Below are 20,360 nucleotides of genomic sequence, written 5' to 3' on the forward strand. Positions count from 1 at the left end.
CCCTGTGGTGGTATAGAACCACTGCAGGGAGGCTGTGGATCACCATGGGAGAAATATAGAGTGAAAATATGTTAAATGAATCTGATATATGTAGGGAAAATAAGCAAACAGTTTGCTAATGCTGTCGTGCTGACCTTTATTTCACTAAAAATCACCTGCATTTATGTGTTTTTTTAATCTGTTTTTCCACCAGTTATTGTTTATGAGTGATGATCATTGTGGGGTTGTGGGAGGCATGAACTTTTTTGGCTTCTGAAGGGAGGGCATGCCAAAAAACTATGAGAACCACTAGTCAATAATATGTGATGAAATGAATAATAGTAATAATAAGAGTTCATTCAGAAGAGGCTTTCATGCAGTGCTTGGAATTGTCTGTGCAATACATCAATGAGAGCGATTCTGGAGTGCAGTCAGGAGAGTTTATTTTCAATTGAAATGAGAATATCATTTACCTCTGTGCAGCGTGATGGTTTTCGAGATGAGGATGATGTGACATCTGAGCTGGAGAGTGAGACGGAGTCTGTTGGGGTTTGGAATGGAGGAGGTTTTAGCTTTTGGTTTGTCGTTTGTTTTGTCCTTATTCACATTTCAAAGCCTGTTTTAACACTCATCTATGTAATCCTCAAGGTAGTCCAGGTCAAATGATATTATTGTCTGGCTTTGAGTAGAAGTCTTGTGAGAGTAGCGTTCACGTCGGCATTTATCCTAAAAGTTTATCTTTTGGCAAAATTGAAGTTCTCATTATATATGTGTAATTCCTGTGAATTCAGTGAGAAACATGCTGTCTTCACTTAGAGACTGTTTTTACACAGGAGGACAGAGCGCTGATAGAGACCTGAAGATATACAGATCTGGCCTGGCTCAACTTGGTTTGACTCGGCCTGGCAGCCCAGCATGGCAGGGGTTTACATTCCCATTACAACAATGCTACCCGCTTGTCTTGTGTCTTTTACCTTAAGTCAAGCTCGAGAGGAGGCTCAAGTCGAGCAGCTATATCGTGGTGGATAAAACGTTCATACACACCTCTGGGATAAACACATTTTCCTTAAATTCTTCACAATAAAAGTCCCCTGTTGTGTCATTATTTGAACACTTTTATTATGAAGCAGTACAAACAGGAAATGCTTTTTATCAGTTCATCTTTGAGTCCAAGAGAAAATCTGTGTCAAGTTTGATGAAGTTCCCTCAAAAACGTTCTTGAGATATTGCTATTTTTTTTCTAGTTTTTTCAAAAAATTTGACTCATAAAGGTCCTTCAGCATACAGTCCTGAATGTACACATAAAATTGGGCTGTTTGATCCTGTCATATTCAAGATTTGCTCTTTATGTGTGCCACCATCTCATGTTGATTTTTTTAAATTATTTTTTGTCTTGGTTGGCTTAACACAATATTATATGCAGTGTGGATTGTAAAGTGATATTCTGTCTATTTCTTGCAGAACAGCAGGATGACCCAATCAGAACAGAAGTGGACAATGGAAAAAACACTGGAATTTGAAGGCTAACAAACAAAAAACATACAAACAAAAATGGAGACTGTTAAAAGACAAAGACAGCTGATATGTCAAGTCACAGAGGAGATTGAACAACTTTGGGAAGAGACACAAAGAGAGAGAGATGAAATTGACTACCTGAGGGCAAAGACAGAGCAGCAACAGGAGGACATTGACATACTGACAGCTGAAAAACATGAGCAGAACGTATTAATAAAACGGCTGAGATTGCAGATTGAAAATGTTATCGAGAAACTTGAGGAAAGTAAAAATGAAGCCACTAAAGAAAAAGATCAACTTCAAAAAATACGGGCTGAAATAAACCAAGAGAAGGAAACTCTGAAAAGACGATGGAATGAGATCATGATTGAGCAGCACAAATTGCAAATCGTCAAATATGATAAGACAAAATCACACGAACATAAGGAACCCAAAGAAGCCACAGAGCGGATCAAGCTGATGGCTGATAGTCTGCTGAGTCTGATGGAGAAAAATAAGAAAATAATGTTTGAAGAAAAACAGGAGAAAGAACAAATGGAGAAAAACATGGCTGACATAAAGCAAGAGTTAAAGAGAAATAAAAAGGATATGACACAGCAAATTGAGCACATCAAGCATAATATGTGTATAAATATTAACAAGATGAAGCAAAGGTGGACAGAAATTCAAAGAGATTTTCAAACGCAGAAAGCCACAGTCACAGATATGGAAAGCAGAGAGAGACAGAAAGAACACTTCAACACTGTGAAGTTCAAACTCAGCAGAATCCAAGAAGAGGTGGAGAAACTTTGGGATCTGCCAGAACAACGAGAGAGAAGTGAGGAGCTGAAGGCAGAAAAGATGAAATCTGACTCTCAAAAGCAAAGACAAGACATAGATGTAAGGATGAAGGTAACACCGTGGGAAACAGAGAGCAAAAAGCAAAACGAAGAAGTAGACAACAAGCTGGCACGGCTCCAATCTGAAAGAGATGAGATCGAAAGAATCAAAGCTCAAATACAGACAGAGAGAGAAAACATAGAGAGGGACAGGCAGTTAGCTAAAGCAGAAATGGAGGCAATGGAGCGTATGAGAGAGAACACTGAAAGGCAAAAACAGGAGTTGGATGACAAGTTACAAAGAACAAAGAGAGAGATAAGAGAGATGGAAGTGTTGAGAACTGAGATCGAAATGAAGAAAAATGAGCTGGTAAAAATGATGAGAATGAGCAGGAGAAGAAAGGTAGAGGTCAGCATGACGAAGGCTGAGATTGAACATGCTGAAGACGACATGGAGGAAAGACGAGATGAGACTGAGCGGCAGAAGTCAGATCAGGTGCCGCAGGTGACCACGGAGGACAGATCTGATAAGGCTCAAGAGGTTGACACAAGCAGAGAAACAATACAACAGGAAGAGCACCAGTCTGACGATGGAGACCACATGGAGATGAGCGCCATGAGGAGAGTGATTCTTGACATAGAAGAAACCAGAAAGATGCTGCGGAAAGTGAGAGAGGATACAGAGCAAAGCAGGAGAGATGTTACAGAAGAAAAGAGCCAGGTCAAATGGATGAATTTTCAAGCCAGAAAAAAGAAATGGGCGCTGGACCAACAGCTGGAGAGGACCATGAAAGAGAGGGACGAGTTAGAAATCGTGAAGATAAAGATACAACGACAAAAGGAGGAGGTTAAACAAAAACTGGAAGATGCGATGAAAACAGTCCTGACTATGGGTGAGATGAAAGCTAACATGGAAAAAGCTGCTGCAGAGATGGACAACACCCGGCAGGAGATGCTCAGAACCCAAAGGATGATGGAGGAACACAAGGCAGAAGTCAGAAAAAACATGGTAAGTAAATCCTTTGTCTCAGTTTTGCTTTATTTTTATCTAGAGTCAGTAAAAAGGAGTTTCCAAATGAAAAGAAGAGATGTATTTAATAAATTGAATAATAATATATATCTATTTAGCTGTTCCAGGGTCCAAGTATTGAGAAGTGAATAATTTCTAATTTTGAATATGGGAGTGGGTTAAATGATTCTGAGATTCAGGATTTATACATCCCAGAATAAGTAAGCTCACTGCCATGTTCCTGTGGCAGGCAGCAGTGGTGGATCCATCAGGGGCCATTCAGATGTTGTATCTAAAGATGCATGAAAAATGGAGGTTGTGCTGCTGTCGTGGTTGCTGTTACTAAGAAATCAGCTGATTATACTCATTTATGGATACCCTGATATATACTGGTGAGCATAATTATAAGCTAGATAGCACAACCGTTACAACTAGTAACATAACAACAGTGTACCATCATGTTCACCAGTTATCTTTCACCAGTTTGTTCTTGCTGCATTCGAAAAAATTGAGATTGTTCCATCTTTGTGTGCTGTGGAAAAACCCAGCAATGAAGGCGTAGCTATCAGTTTTGAGCATGTTTGTGCATGTGCTAAAGATGCAACATCTGAAGAGCCCAGTATTCATATATTTGTCTTAAGTAAATGTAGTAGTTTCAGAAAATTGTAACTGAAATTGTGCCATTACCTAACTTGATAGAAAGAGAAACAATAAGAAAAACAATGACAATTCTTTCTTTTTTTGCAAAGCATAAACTGACTTCCATGAAAACTCAGCTCAGCAAATGGATATCAACAGAATCTGCAATCAAAGATCAGGCAAGTGAAAAAGACAAAGAAGGAGCAGGAGATGAAATTACAGAAGAGGCTAGGCCTTTGCAACAACTTATAACATTAGACGACTGGCATCAAAGTGAAGAAATTGCAGTAGCCACTGAGGAAGAGCAGAAACTATTCTTACAGATGCAGACAGAAATTCATGAAGAAACCCTGATCGATGCTGATCAGACAGAACTGGCAACAAATGTAAGAGAGAGGATAAAAGTGGAAAACCAGATAGCCAAACTTAAGGAAAAAGAGGCTAAAATAAGGGAGCAAATAATGTATGACATGAAGAACATGGAGGAAAAAAATCAAGAAATCAAAAGGCTCATTCTGGAAATAAATGACCTGCAGAGCCAGAGACTGGACACTGAAACTGGGCTACAAATTACAGTAGGGGAAACTGGAAATGTGGAGGAAGGAGTGACGGGACTCCGCGAAGACATTTTGAGGGTAATCGATGTTTTCAAACAAGAAATTATTAAATATGAAGTGAAAGTGGAAGAAGAGGAGACTGGCAAAACGGTGGAACGAGAAGTAACTGATGAGTCTGAATTAATGAGATTGGATGCTGAGAAGCAAAAACAAAGTGAGTCGAGAGAAGGTGTGCAGACACATACTGAGGAGACAGATGGAGGCTCTTATATGGACAAAGGATCTGCTGATATACAAAGACTTAGGGCGGAGATTCACAGAACACAAGAAATCATAAGATTAGTGAAATTAGAACTTGAAAGCCAAGCTGAAGAGAGTTACATTGAGAGAGATCATACAGATGAGGACAGTGGAATTGAAGGATTGCTGCAAGACATGAAACAATTCCAAGAGCTTTTGAAAATGGTAAAAACTGCAATGAGGGAAAGTGAAATGCATCTGAATGAGGAAAAGAGCAACATTAAATGGATGAAAACTGCAGCAAAGAAACAGAGAAGAGAACTGGACCAAAGGTTGGAGAAAACTTTGGTAGAGAAAGATGAATTAAATATTTTAAGACTGAAAATACAGAGGCAAACTGAAGTGATTGAGCAGAAGCTTGAGAAAATGGCAAAATTTAAGAACACCATGGAGAAAATGGCAGCTAAGACAAGAAAGACAAGTGGAGACATGGAGGTTATTATGGAGGAGACCAAAGTAAAACTGAGACAGTTAGAAGACCTGAACGGTAAGATTGAGGCCACAAAACAAGAACTAGAAAAGAGCTGTCTTTTAATGTCCCGGCAAAGAGCGGACCTTGAAAATTTCAAGACTGATATCAGTGAGAGAGACTCCGCCTGGGAAAAAATTGAGAGAGAGAACAGAGACATGAGGAAAAAAAGCCTGAGGGCTGAAACAGACACAGAAAGGGAAATTGAGGTAATGGACAATGAAATAATCAGACTCAGATCAGAAAACAAGAAACTGGAGGAGCAAATAAAACTGATAAAGGACAGTTTGGATGAAAGAAGCAGCGAAATTAGAGAACTGAAAAGGGCATTAAGTGAGCAAGTGAAACAGAAGGCTGAGAGAGAAGAGACTGAGATGCTGAAACAACAGATTCAAGAGGAGAGGGAGAATGTGAGAGCAGCAAAACAACACGCTGAGGCAGAGATACAGGAGATGAACCGTTTAAGGGAGAATATCGAAAGACAGAAACAAGAGCTTGATGACAGAGTGCACACGACCAAAAGAGAAATGAGAGAAATTGAACTGCTGAAGTCAGAGCTGGAAATAAAGATAAAAGAAAGCGAACAGATATTTAGAAAAAGCATGAGAAAAAAGGCAGAGAATGAAATAACATGGAATGAAATACAAAAAGAAAAGGAGAGGCTGAGGAGAGATACCAAAAAGAAAAGAAGAGAATTAGACCAAAGACTGGAGAAAACCATGAGAGAGAGGGATGAGTTAGAAATATTGAAGATAAAACTGCAGCGACAGAAGGCAGAGCTGGCTGATGAGAGGCAGAGTATCGAAGACAAGTCTATTCTTATAGAACATGAAAAACAAAGGCTGGAAAAACAGGAGGAGAAATGCATCACGGAGAAAGCTGAAATGGTACAGCGAAGCTCAAAAGTCAGCAATTCCATTGTTGACCTTGAAAACATGAGAGAAAAGATTCATGTACATTTGGACATAATTAGGGGGGAAATGGGAATTCTGAAAAATGTAAATGTACATTTAGGGACACAAATAGAAGAGCTCAAAGCATTAAAAGCTGAGAACAAGACTGTAAGAGAAAACATGAGAAAAATGAAATCTCTTGTAAGGATGGACTTTGAAAAAATTACGATGCAAGAAAAAGCAGATAAGGATGAAAATGTCCACATGGATGATATCGAACAACAAAAACAGGAGCTTGAAATCAGACTTGAGAACATTAAAAGAGAAAGAAGAGAGATGGAAGTGTTGAGGTCTGAACTGGAAGTCAAAAAAAGAGAAAATCAACAGTTGATCCGGAAAGGAAGCCAAAAAGAGCGCAAAGTTAAGAATATGTGGGCCGAGGTGAAAGGGGAAAAAGTTGCTCTTAAGAGGGAGACACAGAGGAAGAAGAAAGAGCTCGACCAGCGACTTGAAAGGATCATCAGAGAGAGGGATGAACTAGAGATCATGAAACTTAAGCTGCAAAGAGAAAAAGAGGACAGCAAATATGGGACGAAAGAGTCAGGGATATCAGCCATCACAAAAGATTCAAATCGAATTCAAATGTGCTTGAAACTAATCAAGACATATATGGAAAAATATGAACTCATGAAAAAACAGGGTGAAGATTTCAAGAGAGAAATTGAAGAGGAAAAACAGCACATGGAGGCCCAGATGAATATCATAAACCAGGCAAGGGAGGAAATGGAACATATCAAGATGGACATTACAAAACAAAAGGAAACAATAATGTGGGCTTTAAAGGACATGCAACACAAGCAAATGCATTTGAAGCAAGTGGAGATGACTACTGTGAAAGAGAAAAAACTGAAAAGAGGAAGGAGAATGGAGAAAGAAAAGGCGAGAATCATCGAAAAGTCAGAAGAGTTTGTCCCGAGAGAGACAAAGCTGGGGAATGAGTGGAAACTGATACCAACTCTGGTACAGGAACCAAAAGAAATAATTAAACTCCAGGAAAAAGAAGAGGTGGATTTGATAAGTGAGACAAAAGGAAACATACCAACACATGATCTGACAAAACCACTTCAGTTACAACTAAAGCAACCATTTGAAGAGGACATTAAGGAAAAAGAAGGCATTTTAGAAACAGAACTACAACTACGTGAAAGACCTGAAACTACACAAAGAAAACAAGAGTTAGATGAAAAAAGGAAACTGGAGATAAGATGGAAAGAATCAGACCTTGAAAATCTAAAGCAGCAGAAAGAAGAAGGCCTGAAAGATATTCAGAAGTTGAAACAAGATGAAGATGAACATGAAGGAGAAGGTAAATACAGGTTAAAAATTAAACAGATTCAGCAAACAAAAAGAGAAGAACTGGAACCCGCTGAAGAAAAGGAAACTAGTGCAGAGGACATTGAGCTCTTTTCAGATGTGGTCAGTGAAAGGGAAGACGTGAAAAATGAGGATCTTGAAAAACAGGCATCTTACACTGACTTGTTAGAGAGCAAACAGGAGGGTTTGATAAGTCTGCCTTCAGACATGGTAATCAAGTCAGAAGACATGGAAGATCAGTGGAAACAAAAGTTTGAGTTGGAAAAACAAAATCTAGAGAAACTGAAGGCAGAACTGAAGAAAGAGAGAGAGGACCTGGATCGAGTGAATGAGATGATAAAGAAAGACAGGCTGGACTTGGAGGAGATGAGGTCTAACATCCAGAAACAAACTGAGAAATTAGAACAAGCTGAACAATATATAAAAGATGAAAGAGACAAGTTGGAAATTTCAAAGGCTGAGCAACAAAAGAAGACAGAAAATGCAGACCGTCTGTTTGATGAGTTGAAAAGGGACAAAGCCAACACTGAAGATCTGAGCCTTCAGGTGAAGATAGAAAGAGATGAACTTGATCATGACATGACCGTGTTTGCCCTGAAACAAAAAGAACAAGAACTCAAAGAAGCTGAGTTGGAAAGATTAAAGGACGAACTGGAAACCAGTAAGAACAATATGCTCACAGAAAGGGAAGAGCTGGAAGATTTGAGGAATGATCTCAAAAAGAAGAAAGACGAGGTTGAAGCTGCCATTGACAGCATCAGTGTAGAAAGAGAACATCTCAGTAAATTGAAGACTGACAATGACAAAGAGAGAGAAATGCTTTTGAAAGAAAAGAACAGATTGGAAGATGAAAAGTCTGAGCTGAAGACAAGAGACAAACATCTCATGAATAAAATGAAATCACTTGAAACTCAGAAAGGGAAACTTCAACAGCTAAAACAACGGATGAGTGAAAATATGAAGGAGAAAATGGATTGTTTGGGACAAAACATTAAAGACCTGCAAGTACTTTGCACTGTATCTGAAGAAAAGGTCACAGAACTGGAGGGGCAGAAAGAAAACCTGGCTTCTTACACCAAGTTATTAGAAAAAGAAATGGAAGGTCTGAGGAGTATACGTTCAGACATGGTCATCCAAAGACAAGATATGGAAAATCAATGGAAACAAAAGTCTGAATTGGAAAAACAAGATCTTGAAAATCTAAAGGCAGAGCTTCTGCAAGAGAGAGAGGACCTGGATCGAGTGATTGAGATGATGAACAAAGAGAAACTGGACTTGGAGCTGATGAGGTCTGATATCCAGAGACAAACTGACATAATGGAACAAGATAAACAAGATATAAAAGATGAAAGAGACAAGTTGAAAATTTCAAAGGCTGAGCAACAAAAGAAGACAGAAAATGCAGACCGTCTGTTTGATGAGTTGAACAGACAGAGAGCCAACATCGAAGATCTGAGCCTTCAGGTGAAGATAGAAAGAGATGAACTTGATCATGACATGACCGTGTTTGCCCTGAAACAAAAAGAACAAGAACTCAAAGAAGCTGAGTTGGAAAGATTAAAGGATGAACTGGAAACCAGTAAGAACAATATGCTCACAGAAAGGGAAGAGCTGGAAGATTTGAGGAATGATCTCAAAAAGAAGAAAGACGAGGTTGAAGCTGCCATTGACAGCATCAGTGTAGAAAGAGAACATCTCAGTAAATTGAAGACTGACAATGACAAAGAGAGAGAAATGCTTTTGAAAGAAAAGAACAGATTGGAAGATGAAAAGTCTGAGCTGAAGACAAGAGACAAACATCTCATGAATAAAATGAAATCACTTGAAACTCAGAAAGGGAAACTTCAACAGCTAAAACAACGGATGAGTGAAAATATGAAGGAGAAAATGGATTGTTTGGGACAAAACATTAAAGACCTGCAAGTACTTTGCACTGTATCTGAAGAAAAGGTCACAGAACTGGAGGGGCAGAAAGAAAACCTGGCTTCTTACACCAAGTTGTTAGAAAAAGCAATGGAAGGTCTGAGGAGTATACGTTCAGACATGGTCATCCAAAGACAAGATATGGAAAATCAATGGAAACAAAAGTCTGAATTGGAAAAACAAGATCTTGAAAATCTAAAGGCAGAGCTTCTGCAAGAGAGAGAGGACCTGGATCGAGTGATTGAGAAGATGAACAAAGAGAAACTGGACTTGGAGCTGATGAGGTCTGACATCCAGAGACAAACTGAGATACTAGAACAAGATAAACAAGATCTAGAAGATGAAAGAGACAAGTTGGAAATTTCAAAGGCTGAGCAACAAAAGAAGACAGAAAATGCAGACAGTCTGTTTGATGAGTTGAAAAGGGAGAAAGCCAACACTGAAGATCTGAGCCTTCAGGTGAAGATAGAAAGAGATGAACTTGATCATGACATGACCGTGTTTGCCCTGAGACAAAAAGAACAAGAACTCAAAGAAGATGAGTTGAACAGATTGAAGCTAGACCTGGAAACAACTAGAAGTACTGTGCTCACAGAAAGAGAAGAACTTGAAGTCAAGGAGGATGAACTGAAGAGATTAAAAGAGGAATTGGAAACCAGTAAGAACAACATGCTAAAAGAAAGGGATGAACTGGAGGTTTTGAGGAAGGATCTCAACAAGAAAAGAGAAGAGGTTGAAGCTGCCATGAAGGGCATCAGTGGAGAGAGAGAAGTCCCTCCAATAAAGACTGAACATGACAAAGAGAGAGAGATGCTGTTGGCAGGAGAGTTCAGATTACAAGAGGAAAGGTCTGAGCTGAAAATGAGAGAAGAACAACTTGTGAATAAAATGAAATCAATAGAAACTCTGAAAGGGAAACTTCAACAGCTGAACAAATGGTTCAATGAAAACATGAAAGACAAAATGCATCATTTGCAACAAAATATTGAAAATGTGCAACTTTTGTGCACTCTATCTGAACAAAAGGTTGCAGAATTTGATGAACAGAAAGAAAAGTTGGCATCTTACATTGAGCTGGTAGAGAGAGAGAAGGAAGGTCTGATGATTATACCTTCAGAGGTGGTTCTCCAGAGAGACAGCATGGAAAATCAGTGGCAACAAAGGTTGGATTTGGAAAAACAAGATCTTGAGAAACTGAAGGTGGAGCTGAAGAAAGAGAGAGAGGACCTGGATCGAGTGATTGAGATGATGAACAAAGAGAAACTGGACTTGGAGCTGATGAGGTCTGATATCCAGAGACAAACTGACATAATGGAACAAGATAAACAAGATCTAGAAGATGAAAGAGACAAGTTGGAAATTTCAAACGCTGACCTACAAAAGAAGAAAGAAAATGCAGACCGTCTGTTTGATGAGTTGAACAGACAGAGAGCCAACATCGAAGATCTGAGCCTTCAGGTGAAGATAGAAAGAGATGAACTTGATCATGACATGACCGTGTTTGCCCTGAAACAAAAAGAACAAGAACTCAAAGAAGCTGAGTTGGAAAGATTAAAGGACGAACTGGAAACCAGTAAGAACAATATGCTCACAGAAAGGGAAGAGCTGGAAGATTTGAGGAATGATCTCAAAAAGAAGAAAGACGAGGTTGAAGCTGCCATTGACAGCATCAGTGTAGAAAGAGAACATCTCAGTAAATTGAAGACTGACAATGACAAAGAGAGAGAAATGCTTTTGAAAGAAAAGAGCAGATTGGAAGATGAAAAGTCTGAGCTGAAGACAAGAGACAAACATCTCATGAATAAAATGAAATCACTTGAAACTCAGAAAGGGAAACTTCAACAGCTAAAACAACGGATGAGTGAAAATATGAAGGAGAAAATGGATTGTTTGGGACAAAACATTAAAGACCTGCAAGTACTTTGCACTGTATCTGAAGAAAAGGTCACAGAACTGGAGGGGCAGAAAGAAAACCTGGCTTCTTACACCAAGTTATTAGAAAAAGAAATGGAAGGTCTGAGGAGTATACGTTCAGACATGGTCATCCAAAGACAAGATATGGAAAATCAATGGAAACAAAAGTTTGAGTTGGAAAAACAAGATCTTGAAAATCTAAAGGCAGGGCTTCTGCAAGAGAGAGAGGACCTGGATCGAGTGATTGAGATGATGAACAAAGAGAAACTGGACTTGGAGCTGATGAGGTCTGATATCCAGAGACAAACTGACATAATGGAACAAGATAAACAAGATCTAGAAGATGAAAGAGACAAGTTGGAAATTTCAAAGGCTGAGCAACAAAAGAAGACAGAAAATGCAGACAGTCTGTTTGATGAGTTGAAAAGGGAGAAAGCCAACACTGAAGATCTGAGCCTTCAGGTGAAGATAGAAAGAGATGAACTTAAACATGACATGACCGTGTTTGCCCTGAGACAAAAAGAACAAGAACTCAAAGAAGATGAGTTGAACAGATTGAAGGACGAACTGGAAACCAGTAAGAACAATATGCTCACAGAAAGGGAAGAGCTGGAAGATTTGAGGAATGATCTCAAAAAGAAGAAAGACGAGGTTGAAGCTGCCATTGACAGCATCAGTGTAGAAAGAGAACATCTCAGTAAATTGAAGACTGACAATGACAAAGAGAGAGAATTGCTTTTGAAAGAAAAGAACAGATTGGAAGATGAAAAGTCTGAGCTGAAGACAAGAGACAAACATCTCATGAATAAAATGAAATCACTTGAAACTCAGAAAGGGAAACTTCAACAGCTAAAACAACGAATGAGTGAAAATATGAAGGAGAAAATGGATTGTTTGGGACAAAACATTAAAGACTTGCAAGTACTTTGCACTGTATCTGAAGAAAAGGTCACAGAACTGGAGGGGCAGAAAGAAAACCTGGCTTCTTACACCAAGTTGTTAGAAAAAGAAATGGAAGGTCTGAGGAGTATACGTTCAGACATGGTCATCCAAAGACAAGATATGGAAAATCAATGGAAACAAAAGTCTGAATTGGAAAAACAAGATCTTGAAAATCTAAAGGCAGAGCTTCTGCAAGAGAGAGAGGACCTGAATCGAGTGATTGAGATGATGAACAAAGAGAAACTGGACTTGGAGCTGATGAGGTCTGACATCCAGAGACAAACTGAGATACTAGAACAAGATAAACAAGATCTAGAAGATGAAAGAGACAAGTTGGAAATTTCAAACGCTGACCTACAAAAGAAGAAAGAAAATGCAGACCGTCTGTTTGATGAGTTGAACAGACAGAGAGCCAACATCGAAGATCTGAGCCTTCAGGTGAAGATAGAAAGAGATGAACTTGATCATGACATGACCGTGTTTGCCCTGAAACAAAAAGAACAAGAACTCAAAGAAGCTGAGTTGGAAAGATTAAAGGACGAACTGGAAACCAGTAAGAACAATATGCTCACAGAAAGGGAAGAGCTGGAAGATTTGAGGAATGATCTCAAAAAGAAGAAAGACGAGGTTGAAGCTGCCATTGACAGCATCAGTGTAGAAAGAGAACATCTCAGTAAATTGAAGACTGACAATGACAAAGAGAGAGAATTGCTTTTGAAAGAAAAGAACAGATTGGAAGATGAAAAGTCTGAGCTGAAGACAAGAGACAAACATCTCATGAATAAAATGAAATCACTTGAAACTCAGAAAGGGAAACTTCAACAGCTAAAACAACGAATGAGTGAAAATATGAAGGAGAAAATGGATTGTTTGGGACAAAACATTAAAGACTTGCAAGTACTTTGCACTGTATCTGAAGAAAAGGTCACAGAACTGGAGGGGCAGAAAGAAAACCTGGCTTCTTACACCAAGTTGTTAGAAAAAGAAATGGAAGGTCTGAGGAGTATACGTTCAGAGATGGTCATCCAAAGACAAGATATGGAAAATCAATGGAAACAAAAGTCTGAATTGGAAAAACAAGATCTTGAAAATCTAAAGGCAGAGCTTCTGCAAGAGAGAGAGGACCTGGATCGAGTGATTGAGATGATGAACAAAGAGAAACTGGACTTGGAGCTGATGAGGTCTGACATCCAGAGACAAACTGACATAATGGAACAAGATAAACAAGATCTAGAAGATGAAAGAGACAAGTTGGAAATTTCAAAGGCTGAGCAACAAAAGAAGACAAAAAATGCAGACAGTCTGTTTGATGAGTTGAAAAGGGAGAAAGCCAACACTGAAGATCTGAGCCTTCAGGTGAAGATAGAAAGAGATGAACTTGATCATGACATGACCGTGTTTGCCCTGAGACAAAAAGAACAAGAACTCAAAGAAGATGAGTTGAACAGATTGAAGCTAGACCTGGAAACAACTAGAAGTACTGTGCTCACAGAAAGAGAAGAACTTGAAGTCAAGGAGGATGAACTGAAGAGATTAAAAGAGGAATTGGAAACCAGTAAGAACAACATGCTAAAAGAAAGGGATGAACTGGAGGTTTTGAGGAAGGATCTCAACAAGAAAAGAGAAGAGGTTGAAGCTGCCATGAAGGGCATCAGTGGAGAGAGAGAAGTCCCTCCAATAAAGACTGAACATGACAAAGAGAGAGAGATGCTGTTGGCAGGAGAGTTCAGATTACAAGAGGAAAGGTCTGAGCTGAAAATGAGAGAAGAACAACTTGTGAATAAAATGAAATCAATAGAAACTCTGAAAGGGAAACTTCAACAGCTGAACAAATGGTTCAATGAAAACATGAAAGACAAAATGCATCATTTGCAACAAAATATTGAAAATGTGCAACTTTTGTGCACTCTATCTGAACAAAAGGTTGCAGAATTTGATGAACAGAAAGAAAAGTTGGCATCTTACATTGAGCTGGTAGAGAGAGAGAAGGAAGGTCTGATGATTATACCTTCAGAGGTGGTTCTCCAGAGAGACAGCATGGAAAATCAGTGGCAACAAAGGTTGGATTTGGAAAAACAAGATCTTGAGAAACTGAAGGTGGAGCTGAAGAAAGAGAGAGAGGACCTGGATCGAGTGATTGAGATGATGAACAAAGAGAAACTGGACTTGGAGCTGATGAGGTCTGATATCCAGAGACAAACTGACATAATGGAACAAGATAAACAAGATCTAGAAGATGAAAGAGACAAGTTGGAAATTTCAAACGCTGACCTACAAAAGAAGAAAGAAAATGCAGACCGTCTGTTTGATGAGTTGAACAGACAGAGAGCCAACATCGAAGATCTGAGCCTTCAGGTGAAGATAGAAAGAGATGAACTTGATCATGACATGACCGTGTTTGCCCTGAAACAAAAAGAACAAGAACTCAAAGAAGCTGAGTTGGAAAGATTAAAGGACGAACTGGAAACCAGTAAGAACAATATGCTCACAGAAAGGGAAGAGCTGGAAGATTTGAGGAATGATCTCAAAAAGAAGAAAGACGAGGTTGAAGCTGCCATTGACAGCATCAGTGTAGAAAGAGAACATCTCAGTAAATTGAAGACTGACAATGACAAAGAGAGAGAAATGCTTTTGAAAGAAAAGAACAGATTGGAAGATGAAAAGTCTGAGCTGAAGACAAGAGACAAACATCTCATGAATAAAATGAAATCACTTGAAACTCAGAAAGGGAAACTTCAACAGCTAAAACAACGGATGAGTGAAAATATGAAGGAGAAAATGGATTGTTTGGGACAAAACATTAAAGACCTGCAAGTACTTTGCACTGTATCTGAAGAAAAGGTCACAGAACTGGAGGGGCAGAAAGAAAACCTGGCTTCTTACACCAAGTTGTTAGAAAAAGAAATGGAAGGTCTGAGGAGTATACGTTCAGAGATGGTCATCCAAAGACAAGATATGGAAAATCAATGGAAACAAAAGTCTGAATTGGAAAAACAAGATCTTGAAAATCTAAAGGCAGAGCTTCTGCAAGAGAGAGAGGACCTGGATCGAGTGATTGAGATGATGAACAAAGAGAAACTGGACTTGGAGCTGATGAGGTCTGACATCCAGAGACAAACTGACATAATGGAACAAGATAAACAAGATCTAGAAGATGAAAGAGACAAGTTGGAAATTTCAAAGGCTGAGCAACAAAAGAAGACAAAAAATGCAGACAGGCTGTTTGATGAGTTGAAAAGGGAGAAAGCCAACACTGAAGATCTGAGCCTTCAGGTGAAGATAGAAAGAGATGAACTTGATCATGACATGACCGTGTTTGCCCTGAGACAAAAAGAACAAGAACTCAAAGAAGATGAGTTGAACAGATTGAAGCTAGACCTGGAAACAACTAGAAGTACTGTGCTCACAGAAAGAGAAGAACTTGAAGTCAAGGAGGATGAACTGAAGAGATTAAAAGAGGAATTGGAAACCAGTAAGAACAACATGCTAAAAGAAAGGGATGAACTGGAGGTTTTGAGGAAGGATCTCAACAAGAAAAGAGAAGAGGTTGAAGCTGCCATGAAGGGCATCAGTGGAGAGAGAGAAGTCCCTCCAATAAAGACTGAACATGACAAAGAGAGAGAGATGCTGTTGGCAGGAGAGTTCAGATTACAAGAGGAAAGGTCTGAGCTGAAAATGAGAGAAGAACAACTTGTGAATAAAATGAAATCAATAGAAACTCTGAAAGGGAAACTTCAACAGCTGAACAAATGGTTCAATGAAAACATGAAAGACAAAATGCATCATTTGCAACAAAATATTGAAAATGTGCAACTTTTGTGCACTCTATCTGAACAAAAGGTTGCAGAATTTGATGAACAGAAAGAAAAGTTGGCATCTTACATTGAGCTGGTAGAGAGAGAGAAGGAAGGTCTGATGATTATACCTTCAGAGGTGGTTCTCCAGAGAGACAGCATGGAAAATCAGTGGCAACAAAGGTTGGATTTGGAAAAACAAGATCTTGAGAAACTGAAGGTGGAGCTGAAGAAAGAGAGAGAGGACCTGGATCGAGTGATTGAGATGATGAACAAAGAGAAACTGGACTTGGAGCTGATGAGGTCTGATATCCAGAGACAAACTGACATAATGGAACAAGATAAACAAGATCTAGAAGATGAAAGAGACAAGTTGGAAATTTCAAACGCTGACCTACAAAAGAAGAAAGAAAATGCAGACCGTCTGTTTGATGAGTTGAACAGACAGAGAGCCAACATCGAAGATCTGAGCCTTCAGGTGAAGATAGAAAGAGATGAACTTGATCATGACATGACCGTGTTTGCCCTGAAACAAAAAGAACAAGAACTCAAAGAAGCTGAGTTGGAAAGATTAAAGGACGAACTGGAAACCAGTAAGAACAATATGCTCACAGAAAGGGAAGAGCTGGAAGATTTGAGGAATGATCTCAAAAAGAAGAAAGACGAGGTTGAAGCTGCCATTGACAGCATCAGTGTAGAAAGAGAACATCTCAGTAAATTGAAGACTGACAATGACAAAGAGAGAGAAATGCTTTTGAAAGAAAAGAACAGATTGGAAGATGAAAAGTCTGAGCTGAAGACAAGAGACAAACATCTCATGAATAAAATGAAATCACTTGAAACTCAGAAAGGGAAACTTCAACAGCTAAAACAACGGATGAGTGAAAATATGAAGGAGAAAATGGATTGTTTGGGACAAAACATTAAAGACCTGCAAGTACTTTGCACTGTATCTGAAGAAAAGGTCACAGAACTGGAGGGGCAGAAAGAAAACCTGGCTTCTTACACCAAGTTGTTAGAAAAAGAAATGGAAGGTCTGAGGAGTATACGTTCAGACATGGTCATCCAAAGACAAGATATGGAAAATCAATGGAAACAAAAGTCTGAATTGGAAAAACAAGATCTTGAAAATCTAAAGGCAGAGCTTCTGCAAGAGAGAGAGGACCTGGATCGAGTGATTGAGATGATGAACAAAGAGAAACTGGACTTGGAGCTGATGAGGTCTGATATCCAGAGACAAACTGACATAATGGAACAAGATAAACAAGATCTAGAAGATGAAAGAGACAAGTTGGAAATTTCAAAGGCTGAGCAACAAAAGAAGACAGAAAATGCAGACCGTCTGTTTGATGAGTTGAAAAGGGACAAAGCCAACACTGAAGATCTGAGCCTTCAGGTGAAGATAGAAAGAGATGAACTTAAACATGACATGACCGTGTTTGCCCTGAGACAAAAAGAACAAGAACTCAAAGAAGATGAGTTGAACAGATTGAAGGACGAACTGGAAACCAGTAAGAACAATATGCTCACAGAAAGGGAAGAGCTGGAAGATTTGAGGAATGATCTCAAAAAGAAGAAAGACGAGGTTGAAGCTGCCATTGACAGCATCAGTGTAGAAAGAGAACATCTCAGTAAATTGAAGACTGACAATGACAAAGAGAGAGAATTGCTTTTGAAAGAAAAGAACAGATTGGAAGATGAAAAGTCTGAGCTGAAGACAAGAGACAAACATCTCATGAATAAAATGAAATCACTTGAAACTCAGAAAGGGAAACTTCAACAGCTAAAACAACGGATGAGTGAAAATATGAAGGAGAAAATGGATTGTTTGCGACAAAACATTAAAGACCTGCAAGTACTTTGCACTGTATCTGAAGAAAAGGTCACAGAACTGGAGGGGCAGAAAGAAAACCTGGCTTCTTACACCAAGTTGTTAGAAAAAGAAATGGAAGGTCTGAGGAGTATACGTTCAGACATGGTCATCCAAAGACAAGATATGGAAAATCAATGGAAACAAAAGTCTGAATTGGAAAAACAAGATCTTGAAAATCTAAAGGCAGAGCTTCTGCAAAAGAGAGAGGACCTGGATCGAGTGATTGAGATGATGAACAAAGAGAAACTGGACTTGGAGCTGATGAGGTCTGACATCCAGAGACAAACTGACATAATGGAACAAGATAAACAAGATATAAAAGATGAAAGAGACAAGTTGAAAATTTCAAACGCTGACCTACAAAAGAAGACAGAAAATGCAGACCGTCTGTTTGATGAGTTGAACAGACAGAGAGCCAACATTGAAGATCTGAGCCTTCAGGTGAAGATAGAAAGAGATGAACTTGATCATGACATGACCGTGTTTGCCCTGAAACAAAAAGAACAAGAACTCAAAGAAGCTGAGTTGGAAAGATTAAAGGACGAACTGGAAACCAGTAAGAACAATATGCTCACAGAAAGGGAAGAGCTGGAAGATTTGAGGAATGATCTCAAAAAGAAGAAAGACGAGGTTGAAGCTGCCATTGACAGCATCAGTGTAGAAAGAGAACATCTCAGTAAATTGAAGACTGACAATGACAAAGAGAGAGAAATGCTTTTGAAAGAAAAGAACAGATTGGAAGATGAAAAGTCTGAGCTGAAGACAAGAGACAAACATCTCATGAATAAAATGAAATCACTTGAAACTCAGAAAGGGAAACTTCAACAGCTAAAACAACGGATGAGTGAAAATATGAAGGAGAAAATGGATTGTTTGGGACAAAACATTAAAGACCTGCAAGTACTTTGCACTGTATCTGAAGAAAAGGTCACAGAACTGGAGGGGCAGAAAGAAAACCTGGCTTCTTACACCAAGTTATTAGAAAAAGAAATGGAAGGTCTGAGGAGTATACGTTCAGACATGGTCATCCAAAGACAAGATATGGAAAATCAATGGAAACAAAAGTCTGAATTGGAAAAACAAGATCTTGAAAATCTAAAGGCAGAGCTTCTGCAAGAGAGAGAGGACCTGGATCGAGTGATTGAGATGATGAACAAAGAGAAACTGGACTTGGAGCTGATGAGGTCTGATATCCAGAGACAAACTGACATAATGGAACAAGATAAACAAGATCTAGAAGATGAAAGAGACAAGTTGGAAATTTCAAACGCTGACCTACAAAAGAAGAAAGAAAATGCAGACCGTCTGTTTGATGAGTTGAACAGACAGAGAGCCAACATCGAAGATCTGAGCCTTCAGGTGAAGATAGAAAGAGATGAACTTGATCATGACATGACCGTGTTTGCCCTGAAACAAAAAGAACAAGAACTCAAAGAAGCTGAGTTGGAAAGATTAAAGGACGAACTGGAAACCAGTAAGAACAATATGCTCACAGAAAGGGAAGAGCTGGAAGATTTGAGGAATGATCTCAAAAAGAAGAAAGACGAGGTTGAAGCTGCCATTGACAGCATCAGTGTAGAAAGAGAACATCTCAGTAAATTGAAGACTGACAATGACAAAGAGAGAGAAATGCTTTTGAAAGAAAAGAGCAGATTGGAAGATGAAAAGTCTGAGCTGAAGACAAGAGACAAACATCTCATGAATAAAATGAAATCACTTGAAACTCAGAAAGGGAAACTTCAACAGCTAAAACAACGGATGAGTGAAAATATGAAGGAGAAAATGGATTGTTTGGGACAAAACATTAAAGACCTGCAAGTACTTTGCACTGTATCTGAAGAAAAGGTCACAGAACTGGAGGGGCAGAAAGAAAACCTGGCTTCTTACACCAAGTTATTAGAAAAAGAAATGGAAGGTCTGAGGAGTATACGTTCAGACATGGTCATCCAAAGACAAGATATGGAAAATCAATGGAAACAAAAGTTTGAGTTGGAAAAACAAGATCTTGAAAATCTAAAGGCAGGGCTTCTGCAAGAGAGAGAGGACCTGGATCGAGTGATTGAGATGATGAACAAAGAGAAACTGGACTTGGAGCTGATGAGGTCTGATATCCAGAGACAAACTGACATAATGGAACAAGATAAACAAGATCTAGAAGATGAAAGAGACAAGTTGGAAATTTCAAAGGCTGAGCAACAAAAGAAGACAAAAAATGCAGACAGTCTGTTTGATGAGTTGAAAAGGGAGAAAGCCAACACTGAAGATCTGAGCCTTCAGGTGAAGATAGAAAGAGATGAACTTGATCATGACATGACCGTGTTTGCCCTGAGACAAAAAGAACAAGAACTCAAAGAAGATGAG

The 20,360-nt window shown here is 39.0% G+C and overlaps 1 protein-coding gene across 1 annotated transcript in view; it reads left to right on the forward strand.

Annotated features, from left to right (window-relative positions):
- Positions 1-1,430: 1,430 nt before the first annotated feature.
- The window catches only part of LOC146318667 (uncharacterized), a 29,862-nt gene continuing 10,932 nt past the window's right edge, over positions 1,431-20,360 (forward strand). The window contains exons 1-7 of the mRNA XM_084730762.1: positions 1,431-3,321; positions 4,071-5,836; positions 5,894-5,997; positions 6,406-10,018; positions 10,076-13,771; positions 13,865-15,758; positions 15,843-20,359. Of these exons, the coding sequence (XP_084586888.1) occupies positions 1,531-3,321; positions 4,071-5,836; positions 5,894-5,997; positions 6,406-10,018; positions 10,076-13,771; positions 13,865-15,758; positions 15,843-20,359 (17,381 nt within the window). The 5' untranslated portion in view covers positions 1,431-1,530. The remainder of the gene's footprint in view (positions 3,322-4,070; positions 5,837-5,893; positions 5,998-6,405; positions 10,019-10,075; positions 13,772-13,864; positions 15,759-15,842; position 20,360) is intronic.

The sequence above is a fragment of the Lutjanus erythropterus genome, chromosome 11 (assembly GCF_056507025.1).
Source record: "Lutjanus erythropterus isolate fLutEry1 chromosome 11, fLutEry1.hap2, whole genome shotgun sequence".
NCBI classification, from domain to species: Eukaryota; Metazoa; Chordata; class Actinopteri; order Lutjaniformes; family Lutjanidae; genus Lutjanus; species Lutjanus erythropterus.